This window comes from Rhinolophus ferrumequinum, chromosome 6 (genome assembly GCF_004115265.2).
Source record: "Rhinolophus ferrumequinum isolate MPI-CBG mRhiFer1 chromosome 6, mRhiFer1_v1.p, whole genome shotgun sequence".
Lineage (NCBI taxonomy): Eukaryota > Metazoa > Chordata > Mammalia > Chiroptera > Rhinolophidae > Rhinolophus > Rhinolophus ferrumequinum.
In genome coordinates this window covers 29,233,046-29,248,832 of record NC_046289.1, presented here as the reverse complement: position 1 = coordinate 29,248,832, position 15,787 = coordinate 29,233,046, and the positions used below count along the sequence as shown (strand labels likewise).

At 48.7% G+C, this 15,787-nt stretch overlaps 2 protein-coding genes across 8 annotated transcripts in view; one reads left to right on the top strand and one right to left on the bottom strand.

Annotated features, from left to right (window-relative positions):
* The first annotated feature begins 672 nt into the window (after window positions 1-672).
* LOC117022871 (ubiquitin-conjugating enzyme E2 E1-like) lies at window positions 673-2,270 on the top strand. The gene has a single exon (XM_033107057.1). The coding sequence runs from the start codon at window positions 794-796 to the stop codon at window positions 1,586-1,588; it is 795 nt and encodes a 264-aa protein (XP_032962948.1). The 5' UTR covers window positions 673-793; the 3' UTR covers window positions 1,589-2,270.
* A 7,063-nt stretch (window positions 2,271-9,333) lies between these two features.
* The window catches only part of TMEM229B (transmembrane protein 229B), a 44,142-nt gene continuing 37,688 nt past the window's right edge, over window positions 9,334-15,787 (bottom strand). For 4 of the 7 annotated variants that reach the window (XM_033107232.1, XM_033107235.1, XM_033107230.1 and 1 more), the window contains one exon: window positions 9,334-15,007. In XM_033107232.1, coding sequence (XP_032963123.1) covers window positions 14,483-14,986 — 504 coding nt within the window. In that variant the 5' untranslated portion in view covers window positions 14,987-15,007 and the 3' untranslated portion in view covers window positions 9,334-14,482. The remainder of the gene's footprint in view (window positions 15,008-15,787) is intronic. The other 3 variants (XM_033107234.1, XM_033107236.1, XM_033107237.1) reach the window with 1 other exon arrangement.

The window sequence follows — 15,787 nt, the reverse complement described above, 5'->3', positions numbered from 1 at the left end:
TCTCCGGGGTGGGATGCTGACTTGCTGAATCCTTAACCACCTTCCCTTAGGTCAGGCTGTCACCTTCCTCCTGATCAGAGATATATAAATGGCTGTTAGCTGCACATATTGCCTCCACCCCCAAAGTTGCTGACAGACTTAGCTTTTCCTAATCCCGTGCCAGGTCAGGATGGTGTCTCTGTCTCAGGCATGGTGGGTTAGAGGCTCAGAACTGGAAGCTGGGGAGTAGAGAAGAGGCTGCTGAATCAGAAAAGTGCCCAGGAGCACGGCCATCTGGCAGGCCTTGGCTGAGGTTCCCAAGCTATGGAGGGAGGGATGTAGAAGATGCCAGGTTTGGAGCTCATCTGAGAGCATCAGGGGAACGTGGACGACAGTGAGGGTGGTTGTGATCACAGATCCACTTACCCACTCGTTGATCTTTAGCGAGTTAACCTCTTTGAGCTTCAGTTTTTTAATTTACAAAATGGGGAAGAATCATACCTCTCTCTCAGGAGGATCTTAAACAAGATACCAATTCTTCAGTTACACGGCAGAGCCAGGGGTGGCTTGAGGGGAACCTGGGGTGGGAGTAAGAGCCTGACTTCCAGGCCAAAGTGCTTGAGTTCAGAGCCTGGTTCTGTCACTTCTTGGCTGCTCGGATCCTCAGTTTCCTCATCTGTAAAATAGATGTCGTCATAGTTAAATGCTTCATGCCAATTGTTGTGAGGATTTAAATGGTTTAACAGTGCTTGGCACATAATACACAAGAGTCTGCTAAATACTCCTCAGCGGATATTCTTGTTCATTCTTATAAATGCATGCAATTTTACCTGTTGAAATTCCCTTTAAATGTCTGGTAAACAAATCCTCCTTGAAACTGTCCACCCTGCCTCCTTTTAAGAATGGTACTGTTGAGAGAGACACGAGTGGCCAGGCCCAGCCGCAGCCGCAGCAGCAGCCGCCGCGGCGGCACGGAGCAGCCAGACACAGAGATGGGCTGTTTGCGGGGTGGGGTGGGGGGTTCGCTATGTCGGATGACGATTTGAGGGCCAGCACCAGCTCCTCCTCATCTTCGTTCTCCAACCAGCAAACCAAGAAAGAAACAAACACCCCCAAGAAGAAGGAGAGTAAAGTCAGCATGAGCAAAAACTCCAAACTCCTCTCCACCAGCGCCAAGAGGATTCAGAAGGAACTGGCAGATATCACTTTAGACCCTCCACCTAACTGCAGTGCTGGTCCCAAAGGTGATAACATCTATGAATGGAGGCCAACCATTCTGGGGCCGCCAGGATCCGTATATGAGGGTGGCGTATTCTTCCTTGATATCACATTTACACCAGAATATCCCTTCAAGCCTCCAAAGGTTACATTTCGGACAAGAATCTATCACTGTAATATTAACAGTCAAGGAGTTATTTGCTTGGACATATTGAAAGATAATTGGAGTCCAGCACTAACCATTTCTAAAGTCCTCCTTTCTATCTGCTCACTTCTTACAGACTGTAATCCTGCCGACCCCTTGGTGGGAAGTATTGCCACTCAGTATATGACCAACAGAGCAGAACATGACAGAATGGCCAGACAGTGGACCAAGAGATACGCTACATAAATTGGGTTTTCACAATTCTTACATTATTTGTCACAGAGAGAGCTGCTCATGATTTTGAAGGGGTGGGGGAGGGTGGGAGTTGGTAAAAAGTAGGGTATTTCTATAACAGATATTATTCAGTCTTATTTCCTAAGATTTTGTTGTAACGTAAGGTATCTTGCTACAGTAGACAGAATTGGTAATAGCAACATTTTAAATTGTCATTAGTTCTGCAATATTAGCTGAAGTGTAGTACTGAGAAAAATAGACATTTGGGTTCAGTTGCTTGTAGTCTGTAAATTTAAAACAGCTTAATTTTGTACAGGTTACACACATGGCCATTTATGTGAAGTCCTTCCAAGATTACATACTTTTATGTTTAAAAAATTGGAACTTGTTTTCCCTTCTTGGAAGGGAACATTGATATTTAACAGTTTTTAGAGATTGTCATCTCATATATATATAATGGGCACGTGGCTATAAGACACCATATAGGAAATTAGTAGTTACGTATTTTATTTTATATGCCAATCTACTTTATTGTGAAAAGATTAGAGGTTTGAATCAGGACTCGTGAAAACCTGTAGTGAAATACCTTAAGCAGTTAACTGTAAGGCGTGAGTAGGAGTTGCTCAGTGGATTGGTTATATGTTGTGGACTGCTTAAGTCTGCATTTGTTACTGTGCTAATAAACAATATTAAAACAAAACAAAACAACAAAAAAAATGGTACTGTCAATCCTTTTTTCCATCATGTGACACTAAATGCACAGTAATTCATGACCTTTCTTTTTTCCAGCCTTCTGGGTCCCTTCTCGAAAAGTCAGCAGTGGCCCCTGTCCCCACTCTCCTGTTTGTAGCACAGAACTCAGCTGGGCATGTAGAAATTCAAACATCGGTCCAATGCACTGCATGAGCAGAGGTCACTTCCTTCCTCCCTCCTTGCCCTCCTTCTCTCCTTCCTTTCACACTAATGGGGCACCTATAATGTCCCAGGCACTGTGTTAGGCACTGGTGACATAGGATGAATAGCCAAGGTCTCTGCCGCCAAGGAGCTCACAAAGTGAGCGACAGGAAGATCAAAAAGTAAGAAAACAGATCATTAAAGTAGACTTTTATAAGTTAAAGGACAAGGGGAAGCCCTGGGTCCCATGGGAACACAAAAGAGGGGCTCAACCCTAGGCTAGAGGGAGCTGAGGAGGTGACCTCTTTTAAAGGGCACCCTCCTCTGCCCAGGGCACCTATTCCACACGTGTGGATGCTGCTGGCATCTGCTGCTGCTCTGGCCCCTCCAAGGGGGCTGACCCAGTCTCATCCGGCCCTCCTCACTTCCTGGCTGTCCCTCAGTTTCTCCTCCTTGCACACTCCCTCCTACCACCGCACCTTTCACATGCCATCCGCTCTTACTGCAGTATGCTTCCATCCCCACTTTGGCTCCTAGTAAATGACTTTTCTCTTTTAGATCTCGGCTCAGATGGAACCTCCTCTAGCTAATTTCCCCGGACCTCCCTGACTAGGTCAAATCGCTCCTCAGAGATGCTTGTAGAACTTTGAACCCCTATTTTGTAGCCCTGACATAACACATTATGTGACTATTTCATCCTCATCTCTCCTATAGATCAAACACAGGTTGAATGAATAAATGAATGAATGAATGAATAATCAATGAATAAGGCAGGACAATGTGTATGTTAATTCTTAGAGACTATAGAAATTGCTGCCTCCTTTTAATGTCACTTATTTATAATAATTGTCACTTACATATAATAAACATGCAAAAGAGTTCATTTGTTCATTCATTCATTCATTCAGCATCTGCTTTGGGTCAGGTACAGTTCTCAGTACTGGGATGAGTTAGACATATGTCCTGCCCTCTGGAGCTTACATTTGGGTGGAGAAGACAGGGAATAAAAAGACAAATAAATGCATAAGGAAAGAAATCAGACTTTGGAAAGGGACCGGTTGTCACAACCCCACAGCTGCAGACCTTCACAGCTTGTCTTGTCCTCTAGGACAGTGTGAAAGATGACACGGACTCAAAAAATATAGGAAACCTCCTTGGGAAAGTCCATCCAGTGAGCCAGGCTTGAGCCACTTTGAACTGTCTCCCTAGTGTAGGCTGGCCAGGGAATCTCTGTTGCTGGCACCAAATGCCAGGAGCAGCAGGCTGACTGGGCCAGGAGATGAGAGAACACCTGAAGCCCTGGCTGGGGGTGCATGAGGGCACAGCTGCTCCCTCGTGCCAGGTGTCCTTCTCAGCAGCCAGAGAGCGGCTATCGGCTGCTGACCCCTATGGCGTGACATTTCGCTGACTCAGCAGCCAGGAGTGGGAGGTGAGGGCAGAACTGGCCAGTCCCTTGTAACGGGGGTTCCTGCAGCCCTTGAAACCTGAGGAAAGGAGCTGAGGTCAGCACTTGCCTCTGCTCCCCCACTGAGGGTGAACTTTAGACCTTTGCTGCCCTGAATGAGGGACTCCTTGTGGTGGATTGAAGGGTGACCGAATGAGGGTGGGGACTGCTCTAGAGAGGATGGGAGTGGAGCTGGAGTGGAGCAAGCCTCCTCCTCAGGCTCAGAGTTGATGGAATGCTGTGCAGTTCTCTGCCTTTTAGAGACTCACAATAACACCTACCATGGTCTTTTCATTCACTCAAATGCTTATTGAGCTCCTACTATGTGCTGGGACCACACTGCTGGGTGCTTGGGATGCAGCAATGAGTGAGATGTGGTCCCCAGCCCTCCTCAGATCATTTGAGAAACACTTTGTTCTTTCTAAAGCACTTGCCAGCATCTCAAGTGCTGCTCGTTACAGTCTTGTGAGTCCCACGAGAGCATCACTGCTGTTCCCATCTGATGGATGGGCAAGAGGAGGCAGAGAAGGGTTAAGTAATTTGCTTAAGGGGAAGTTAGATAGGACCAGCATCCTGGTCTCGTTTAGCCCTTTGCTGACTGCCCCACCAAGGGGAGTCAGGGAAGTGGTACATTATACTGATTTGTCATGGTTCACCCTGACCATTAAAAAACTATAACTTAATGAGTTAGGGAAGGCTTCATGGAACCCCTGACCTTGTTTCCCTTATTCCCTATTTCATTTTTAGCACCTTCCTCCTGGGCATAACCAAGGACCTTGACAGGCAAGGGGATACATCACACCTATTTAAAGTTCTTGCTTTCACCACTCATGTCACACCTTGGTGCCTGTCTTGACCACTGGCTGGATGCTAACTCAGCTTAATTTGAAGTTGAAAGGCGTCCCAAGTGACATAAACTTCTTAAGGGTCAGTGAGACAGCTTATGCTTCTGTGCCTCCTCCAAACACCAAAGCACCCTGTTCCCCACGTAGGCACTCGATAAAACCTAATTGATTAGTTGATTAGGAACAACAAATATGAAATATGTAGTCAAAGTGCCTGGAAATACAATCTCCCAAAGGCTGCCAGCCAGCCAGAAGCTCAAGGGACAGGTGTTTTCAGATCAATCTGCTTGCTCATCTCTGAGGCAAAGTTTAAAGTGAGTGACTGAGCATTATTTTAGAATAGTGCAAAATTGGAAACATGCAAATATCCAGGGATAGGGGCTAGCTAAGCTAACTGGGTTATATGAGGATTCTAGAAGGTTCTATAGATTTAAGACATGACAATACAATGCAATACAATACAGAGAAATGTGTACCAGTTACCAGAGTGGAAATAGCAAATACAAAAAGAATGTAGAAAGATACATAATACATTTAGAAAGACAAGAAGAAAACTTGACTATTTAGTAGGTTCTTTTCCTCCTTCTCCTCTTCCTCCTCTTCCTCCTCCTCCTCCTTTTTCTTCTTCTTCCTCCTCTGTTTTAAATTCATTAAACAGAGGGAATTGTTGTAACAGGGTCGTGTCTACCACACTGCGTGACATGATGGGAAGAGTCCCTGGGCCAGATGACAAGATGACCCAGGGATCCTCGTGCTGCCAGTTATGGGACCATGTGATCTTGAACAGCCCACTATCCTGATCTGTTTGTTATCTGTCAAGTGGGAATTTTAATACTTACTCTGCCTGTCTCATAGGGTAAGGATGCAAGGCCATTTAGAGTCTTTTTTTTTAACCCCATTTAGTATGATAATCATAGGTTTCCCTGTAGAAATAATAATGTTTGACTATGGGGTGCTGACTCACACCTGGCTCAGGAATTACAAAATATACAGCATATAAATTTTATTATTTTCCTTCAATCCAAAAAGTCTTGCAAAGTCCCATGTGTTGGGGGTAAGGAATCATGGACCTGTGGCAAGCATATTACACATATTATTATACGTAACTTTCATAATAATCCTATAGAGTAGGTCTTGTCATTCCCATTTTACAGGTGAAGAAACTTGTGTGCATAGAGGTTAAATAATTTGCCTTCATATTAGTAATAAGTGGCCCGAGTCCAGAAATGCTTGCTGGAGTGATATCTACTTTTGACTTGTGAGACTTACAAAGGAGAATATTTCTCCTAATATCTGACATTGATTGCATGCTAAATGGTTGAGAAGCATTGTCTCATCTGATCTCCACAACTCTCGGAAGTATGGACTATTATTAGCCCCATTTTTTCAGATGAGGAAACTGAGGCTTAGACTGCTATGTAACACCCTCAAGTGAGTCGGGGAGCTGGGATTCAAGTTTAGATCGAATGACTCCAAAGCCTGGCATGTTGCATCTTTTGTTGGCCAATCAGGAAGTTCCTAGGGGAACACGGAGTGTAGATAGCCACATTCTGGAAAGACTAAGAAAAGGGATGGTTGCAAACAGAGTTATGAATGTGGAGCAATCTGGCCCCTTCCATTTCCTGGTCCTTCCCCTTCCCTTCCCCCTCTCTTGCCCTTACCCTTCCTCCTCCTGGACAACAAAGTTAGCTATCATCTCAGGGACATGAAATGTAAGCCAGGATTGGGTGTCAAGTGCTTTCAGCAGAGTCAACGGAAAGAAAAATAACTAGAAGGGATTCACAGGTATGTCAATTAGAAGGAGAAAAAAGTTGTTTCTTAGGATATTCAGGGCCTACACAAAGGCAGAAATGATGAGATATTCCTGCAAAGGTGCCATCTGGTCCTGCTGGTCAGCAGGCCTGAGATCCTCGGGGAACAGATTGAGTCAAAGTCAGCAAAATAACACCTAACATCATTGTGTTTTCACTTCTAAAGTGATCCAAGGAGGAGGTTTGCCGTTTGGTGTAGAAGAGGTCCAGACAAGGTTCTGCCCCCTGCCTTGCCTCCTGCCTTTGGTTCAGCGGGAGAGGCCGGACCAGCCAGGGAGGCAGCGGGCACCTGCCGTCCTTGACTGTCCACCCAGAGATGCTCGGCAGACTGTCTGCCTCTAAAGGACCCCTGGGGGCCTTACTGCAGAAAAGGATAGCTCCTAAATCAGATTGACCCCGGTTCTGGCATGGAAAAGTCCCACATCCTGGGAAAACCCTTTAGTCCGGGTGCAGCTGGTCACCCTACAACTGGCAGGGTGGTAGGCAGAGCCGGCCAGAGAAAACTCCCCCGAGGTTAATGCTAAGACTTTTAATAACAAGGATGTCTAACATTCCATTTAAAGATATTTGCTATGCTGAACTGGAATGTCATGCCCCCTCTGGTTGCTCTAAACCTTCAAAACAGGTACTTCTACACTCAGCCTTGGTGGGGCAGGGGCAGGGAGAAGGGGCTAGAATGTGCTCCTAGTGAATTAAACTAAACTGACTAAATCTGCACTAAACCCACTGAGCTAAATCTCAGAGTGGTTCAGTGTCTTGTCAAAAGTCATACAGAGAGCAAGTGGCAGAGGCAGGGTTAGAATTAGTCTGCGTGATTCAATCAATACCTGTGCTGTTCCCCTACCCTTGACCTGCTCTGGGATGTCCTAATACTGCCAAGGCCACAGAGACTCCAAGGGAGCTCCCAGAGGGTCTCTGCAGGCCCAGCTCGCAAACGTTAGAGTGTTCAAGGTGGCGTGTGTGTGTGTGTGTGTATGTGTGTGTGTGTGTGTGTGTGTGTGTGAGAGAGAGAGAGAGAGAGAGAGAGAGAGAGAGAGAGAGAGAGAGAGAGAGACAGAGAGAGAGAGAGAGAGAGAGAGAGAGAGAGAGAGAGAGATATTACATAACAGGTAGAGAGAAGGGTTTGCAGAAACCAAACAGATCCATCTTTTAGTTACGTTGATTCCAAGCTTCTAAAAGGACAGGTTCTATTGGCATATGAGACCTCAGGCTCTGCCTACAGTTTTTCCATGCCTGGTCCTGCCCCTCAGGAGGGGTTCCCTGGAAGGGGCTGGGCCAGGCCCCCCAATCCTCCGTTCTTAAGAGATCTCACGTCCACCTCTCCTCCCCAGCTCCTCCCCCAACCCAGGTCTCCAGAGCCCTACACACTCTGACCCCCACCCCTCTCTCACCTGCATGCTATCCTCCTCCTCACCCCCTTTCTCACCAAGCTCCAGCCAACCGGCCTTTCATCAGCTCCTCAAACTACCTAAATTCTTTCCCGTCTTTGGGCTTTTGTCCTCGCTGTTTCCTCTGCATGAAACACTCTTTCCTCATGTTCACATGGCTGTCGCTCCTTATTATCCAGGTCTCAACCCAAATATCATCTCCTCCCAAAGAACTTTTGGGGCCACCCAATCTAAAGGAGCTCCCCCATTCACTTGTAAAACACTCAGTTTGAATGTATTACAACCTGTTCTTTCTTGTCTGTCTGTCATGTCTCTCCCTGCCTTGGTTGACAGACATTTCGTGATCCAGGCCTGGCTTCCTGTGGACTCCAACATTCATCCCTGGTTGCTTCTGCAGACCCATGGGCACCCTGCTCTCTCTGGGTTTCCAGCTTTCACACATGTTTTTTCTACCTGGAGGCCTTCTCTTCACCTTTCCTCCCACTTCACCCCCTCCCCTGGCTGGCTATATCAGACATACAAATATTTCCTGACCCCCTAAATCAAGCTAATTCCTTTTCCCCTAAGTCAGCCCAGCAGAGTTCTCAGCAACCTGTAATTCAGGTGAGGGCATCATGCAGGGATGGCAGAGACCGAGTCTGCTTTGTTCACCATTGACCCACAAGCTTCGCTTCAAACCTGACACATGGTAGGGTGAATGGGCAAATGAAAGTCTGCTACTGACAGCACTGGAAGAACTTAGCTACTGCTGCTGGCGGGCCACACATGGGTAGTTGCCAGGGAGACAGCTCCCGTCCTGAGTTTGCCTGAACTAAATTGAGAGCTGGGGCAAGGGAGAGCTCAAAGCAAACAGAGCCCAATGTCACTGGCTGTAAGTGAGCTCATCTGTCTGTCGTTGGGCTAAGAGGAGGAGTAAGTGTTCCAGGGCGAGGAACACAGGGCTGGAGGCCCAGAGGCAGTGATCAGGGAGCTGCTGGGGAAACTACAAGTCATTCTCCCTGGATTGCATGGGATTGAGCGGGAGGCGAGAAATGAAGCCAGACCACAAAGGGCTGTGTAAACCTTGCTGGGACGGTGAGCTTGATCCTAAAGGTATTGGGAAATCACTCAAGCGTCTGCAGGAGGGGGTGAAATCTTCAGATCTACATCCAAAAATCACAGTGGCTACAGGATGTGTCTTGGGATGGAGCTCCTCAATCCTCAACCTAACTCCTTGAGTTCTCTCCTGGGTTACCCCACACTATATTCTAGCTCTCTCTCTCTCTTAATGAATTCCTAAATGGGTACAGGGTGCAAGGGCTTCAACAGAAATCTCCCTTAACCTCCATGATGGATTGAATGGTGGGCCCCCCAAAAGATAAATAACACATCCAAATCACTGGGACATGTGAATGTGACTTTATTTGGAAAAAGGGTCTTTGCAGGTGTAATTAAGGATTTTGAGATGAGATCATCCTGGATTACCTAGATGAGCCTTAAATCCAATGGCAAGTGTCCTTATAAGAGGCAGAAGAGAAGACAGAGACAGAAGAGGATGAGTCCGTGTGGCCACGGAACAGAACTTGGAGTAATGCTGCCATAAGCCTAGAAAGCTGAGAAATGCCGCAGACGCTGGACGAGACAAAGAACAGTTCTCCCCTAAAGCCTCCAGAGCTTCCTGTTGACACCTTGATTTTGGACTTCTGGCCTCCATTTCTGTTGTTTTAAGCCACCCCGTCTGTGGTACTTTGTTATGGTAGCCTTAGAAAACGAATACAACCCCATTCTAAAATTAAGAAGCTTCCGCCTCCAGACCTTTTGTCATCAGTGGACCCTTATAAACCAGAAAGCTTCCTTTCTGTTTGGAAGGTGTTATTGTGACAGGCAAGGAGCCAGACTAGGCTATCAGTGGACTCTTCTCTGCACTGTTTAGCACTGAAAGGACACTTTTTCCCACATCAAGAAAGTGTATCCCCAGCGTGAAGCGACAGACAGACAGATCAATGGAGCTGGGTCTTTGGCCAAGGTCCAAAGACTCTGAGAGTGAAGCTGGGATGCGGGCAGGCCTCTGCAGGGACTAATAAGTTGGAAAAGAGAAGTAGGACAGTGAGTTGCTTTATGGTAGTGGGCACAGTTATGGCAGGGATGGTTGTTATTCAAACAGGATTCCTAGCTTCAGGTTCCCAAAAGAGGTTTGGTGCTCTAGAACATTTAGCCTTGCCTTTAGGGTAGGCTTACTGAGGCTGACCATCGATAAGACTTCAGTTATCAAGAGTTCTTTAAAGCACCCACTGTGTGCTGGCTTTGTTTTCTTCTGTACAGTCACCATCTGCATTTCCAGACAACGAGAAGCCAGCCCACCTCTGAAAGCACCGGTACTCGGCCTTCAGTTCTGCCGTGTCCCTTCCCTGGGGAGCCCTTCCCTTCCCTGTAGATGAGTCATATTCCTCTGTTGGGGGCTTTTTCTTTGGAGGACTATCAACATCATAGTGATATAACAATCTGCGTGAGCATCCGTGCAACGTCTTTCTCCTTGACTAGCACCCCAGTATCTAGCCTGGTCCAGGGCTCACTCACTGTAGCTGTCCAATAAGAAACTGAAGAACTAACCAGGTCAATTCTCAGGCCCATCTGAGTTTTCAGAAAGAGAAAGATATCATCTGGTAGTTTCAAACCCTCTGAGAACACCTACCTTTAGGGGCCCAGGCTTAATCTCAAGAGAAGGAAATAGGATCAAAGGGAAAAGGCCCAGGGCATAAACAAAATGTACTAGGAAGGAGTGGTGTCATCCTTAAACCCAGGGTTGCAAGAGGCCAAAATTTCACAACCCTCCCTCCACAAAGAGGGATCCTTGTGCCAATTGTTTGTCTTGGCTACAAATGGCATCTCATCCCTCCTTCCTTATAACCCCGTCTCTCCCCCAACTCTCCCACTCACTAATTTCTCTTTATGAATATCATTTGGATGGGCTGGACTCTAAGGACATCCAAATCTCATCAAAGTCCAAAAGGATACCTGATTCAACACGAATCCTTCCCAAAGTGTCTTCTGCTTACACTGAAACAAACACATGATGTAGTACATTGGGTTTGCAAGCTGGTTGCCACCAGACCTCTGCTGTAAAATAGGGAACGTGCCTACGTCTGATGGGAGAAAATGCAAAAATTGCCCAGGACTCCCCATCTGCCTTGCATCCTGGGACCAAAGTAAGTTCTGGACCAGATTATGCGGCTGGTGGGGTATGGGGGGTTGGGTGGAGAACTCAGGTTACCAGAGAGGGTCAGAGCAGACACAATGAAAAAGACTGGCAAGAAGTACCACCTGCCCTCCTCACAGGGTGGCTCCCCCCAGCAGTCCTTTGGCTCAGGACAGTGTGATACCGGGCTGTAAAAGAGACTCCAAAATAGAAGAAACAGAGATGGGTCAGAGCCAGTCCTGGAACACAAACACCAGTATATTTTATGTGCACGAATGTGAAAAGAAAGAGACAAAGAGATCAATGGAGACAGAGCAGGCAATGGGTGCACAAACCAGTCGTGTGTCCTTCTGAAGAGCTGCCGCAGTTGGGAGACAGTCCCACCCACCTCAACAACCCTTTGCAGAGCCAGGAATAAGTCTAGGATGGCCGCAGGGTGAAAGGTGCTCTCCCTGCCTTAGCCATCGCTCCTCTGGGGCTGGGCCTCTCTTTGCATCCCCTGCAATTATGTCTGTACAGCCCAGAACTTCATAAACACAGGTTCTCATGGACTGACCCACTCAGTGGCTGCCTCCCCAGGAGACCCATGCAGAAGGCAAGGGAGCAGGACAATAGGACTCCTGGGTACTCCCTAGGTATTATTGCTGAGAATAAGCATAGGCTTTTGTGAGGCCATTAGGACTCACTGGCATCAGAGGGAACAGGGCACAAGGGACAGGATGCCTAGCAGACATCAGAAGCGGTTCAACCATGCAAGGCAGCACACATGGTGATCTGTAACTCGCAATGCTGCCATGGCCAGTGGAGAGAGGCCCAGGATACCAGACGTTCACAAACAGCAAGCTGACTCTCCCTCCCAGCACCCCCACTGCTCAGCAGGTCTGGGATTACTCCAAATTTCTAGTCCCTGGGCACTAAGGTATTTGGGACCCTGAGGATACCCAAAAAAGAAGAGTTGAATTCTGGGCTATCACCACTGAGCTCTGAACCTACAAATCCTGTGGTCAAGCCCTGGCTCATTGCCTCCCTTTGCTGGGGGGCTCTGTGCCCTATGAGGGACAATAAGAACCATGGGGAACCTGAATGAAGCAGAAACACATTGCCAGCCAGGCAGGTGTACTCTGGAACCTCCCATATTTGGAAGTTTATAGGATCCAGAGAGAAGATGGTGCCAAGGAATGCCCATAGGGCAATATCTGGAGTGGCCAGACCTGGTGGGCCATCTAAGGGCTTGGTCAGGCTGAGAATTCTGGAGGCTTTATGCTGGGAGACATCACCAAGCTGACCACCAGATTCTGTCATGGAAGAAGAGAGCAAAGGTGGGCAGTGTGGTCTAGAGGCTCACATGGGGGCCTGCAGGGGTGTTGGGATCCAGGAGCCTGAGATCCCCCTGGTTGGGGGAGAGTACCAAGGAAACAATTACTGAGAGGGAACAGGGAAGCCGGACAATATTCTTGCTCTGGAATCCCCTCCATCTGTTCACAGATCCCTGGAAGCCTGGATCCCTGGAAGCCCCAAAGCCTTGGAATTGGGGCCACTGTAAAATCAAAGGTAGGGCTGGCCCCTGCAGGATGTAGTTAGTGCCTGGACTTGAGGAGCCTGCCCAGGACACAGAGTCTGGGAAATGCTCTTCATCCTGTCCTGGGCAGGGTCAGACCCTGCCAAAGACAGAGTCTCCCAGCCTTTCTCCCACTCCGAGACACGACTCCTGCCCACACCCATCCCAGCTGTCCTGGCCTGGTGTTATCTGCATGATCTAGGTGGAACAACGTAACAAGGAAGAGGAGATTCTCTTCACAGGTGGTATTATCACTTTTTAATGTTCTATAAAAAGGGAAAGGCTACTTTCTACCTAGGAGTCCTAGTGTGGTCAAGAAGCGACCGTGTACCATGGGACAGGCTGCATTCTGATGGACCCCTCCTCTTGGGGAGTAGGGGCCCGAGCTGGAAGTGGGCTGGAATGAGGATTGTCCTATCCACTGCCAGCAACATACCTGTCACCAGGAAGGCAGGGCAATCAAGATGACAATGCTCATGAGCGTGGCAGGGTAACACTGTTTAAGGAGCAAGCCCAAAGTGTCAGCATTGCGGGGAGGGGTGGGGAGGGGTAGCCCTGAGGAGGTTTTGCTGCAGGGCTGGGGCTATGGCAGAACCAGAACTGACCCCTTCCCACCAAGGATGCTCCAAAGACCCTCCCAAAGCTGAGAGGCCTTCATCTTTTTCTCCCTCACTCATTCTCCATGGGTCTCCAACAACGGATACTGTTCTTCCAACCCCTAGAATGCTAGATTGCCCCCGACTGGCTTGAAATAAACCAGTCCGGTGCGCCTTTACCACCCCCCACCAAACATACACACTGATTTGTCTGTAGGTCCCCATTGTGGATCTGTGAGGCCCATGTTGGCCTGACTATGTGTTGTGGATATCATTCGTTTTTCAGCTGGGCCACTGTGGGGAGGGGGCATGGATGGAGAAGAGCACCAGGGGTACTGCCACAGCCCACCAGACTGGGGTAGTAGTGGAGGGAAGGCTGCAGAGGGCAGGCAGGGTCTGTCTCAGGGTTCTACCTCTGGCAGCTGCTGTGTTGGTTAGGTAGTTGGGGTTGGGGGTAGGTGGGGTGATTGACATGGATAAAGGCCTTGAAAATAAGAGAGAAAAAGGGGAAACACCACCAAACACACAGGGATTGAAACCTCCAAAAGCCCAAGGTTGGTGGGTATCCAGCACCAGGGGGCCCCCAGAAGGCCAAGAAAGCAGCGTGGGCCCTGGGGGAAGGGAGAGGAGCCAAGGGAAGGCCACCCAGCCCATGCAGACCAGCATGGCTGCCAAGCAGCCTCCTGGTTGCCCAGTCTCTCCTTACGCTGCAGCTCAGCAGGCCCCCGGGGAGGTATTGGTTGCAAGCAAGCACCTGAATATTGCCTAATGGAACCAGCCAAAGCCCAACGAACCCAGGTGAGAGGGCACCAGGTGGCCGAGGCAGCAGCCCAAAGCCTCCTCAGACCTGGCCTCCCACCTTTTGCCCCACTTCTGTGTCCCTTAGCCAGGACATGGCCTGCTGCTTCCAAAGTCACCCATGTAGCCTAGTCGCTGCTAAGCCATAGGTCTCCTGCCGCCTGCCTCTGAGCTGGGTAGAGATCCATGGACCATTTCCAAAGCCCTTCTGTGCCTCAACACCACACCCCCACAACCCGTCCTCAATGGAGGTAATGGGGGCAGTGTGTGCCCTACAGGGGTGAGGCCGGGATGGGGCAGGGCTTGTGCTGTACACAAGGGGCAATGCCACCAGCTTGGTACCTTTCTCCACAGGGTCCCTGAGAGACCCCCCACAGCCCGCCCACAAGCCCCCCACTCAGTCAGTCTTGATGTGGCCATTGGCCAGGGCCAGGGGGCCTCCATGCAGCCCGGGCTCTGCGTCCTTGTCAAAGCGGAGGCGGAGGGTATTGCGGATGATAAACTGCTCCATGATGAGGGACCCGCAGAACCAGGGCACGGCGTACTCCAGGGTGATGAGGCCCATGAAGTCAAAGTCGAACTGCGAGTAGTCCCAGGGGCAAGCGTTGAACTGGCGCAGGATGAAGCCGGTGGTGAACTCCCACAGGTAGGTCCAGAGCGTGTAGATGAGGCAGCGTACCAGCAGCGGGCAGCGGCCCCGCAGGCGCAGGTACATGCGCTCCACGATCAGGATGGAGGTGCCGTAGATGAAGAGCGCCCACACACTCGTGACCCCTGGAAACTTCCAGTTAAAGTTCACCACGAACTCCCAGGCTGCCGTGAACATCACCTCGCAGAAGTAGCCGTGGATGGCATACAGGTACCAGCGAGACAGCGCTGTCAGGGGCTCCGCGGAAGCCATGGCTCAGACCTGGGCCAGCTACTGGGAATACAAAGGAGACAGGTGAGGAGAGAGGGACGTAGAGAGGAGCGAGCCCCTCCTGCTGCTTTCCCCCGCTCTAGTGCAAGTCTCTGATGCGACTAGGGTGCAATGGATTTCAAACCTGCCTCGACCGTTCTCTTGGGTTACCAGCCATAGTCTTGACCTTATCCCCTGTTCATTGCTTTATTCCATATTCCTTACCTTAGCCATGTGGGCATGAGAAATAAAAGGAAGAAAACAAACAACCTCACTGGCTGCCTCTGAGTAACTCCACTCAAATGTTACTTGGAAGGAAATGTCTAGTACACTCCCTATAATAAATTCTTTGGATTATCTGTGATCAGTGAGTCCGGTGTCCTGGCCCACCAATCACCCTCATTTCTAGGCGACTAGCTGATTTCTCACCAGGCCCATCCAGTGGGGTCACCATCTCTCCCCCCACTTCTTTAGCAGTTCCACATCATATTTCTGATATCTTTCTAAGCAAGCTATCACATTTGTCTTTTCTGTGTGTGTGTGTTCACAAATACACAACGTAAAATTTACCATTTCAACCATTTTGAAGTATACAGTTAAGTGACATTAAGTATATTCACACTGTTGTGCAACAACCACCACCATCCATCTGCAAATCTTTTTCATCATCCCAAACTCAAACTCTGTGTTCATTAAAAACTAACTCCCATTCCCTCTCCAGCTCCTGGCAATCACCAGTCTACTTTCTGTCTATAAAGTTAATTACTCTAGGTACCTAATTTAAGTGGAATCATACAATATTTG

Excerpts from the sequence above, each read along its gene's own strand:
- LOC117022871 (XM_033107057.1), top strand. The coding sequence starts at position 794 with ATGCATGCAATTTTACCTGTTGAAATTCCCTTTAAATGTCTGGTAAAC.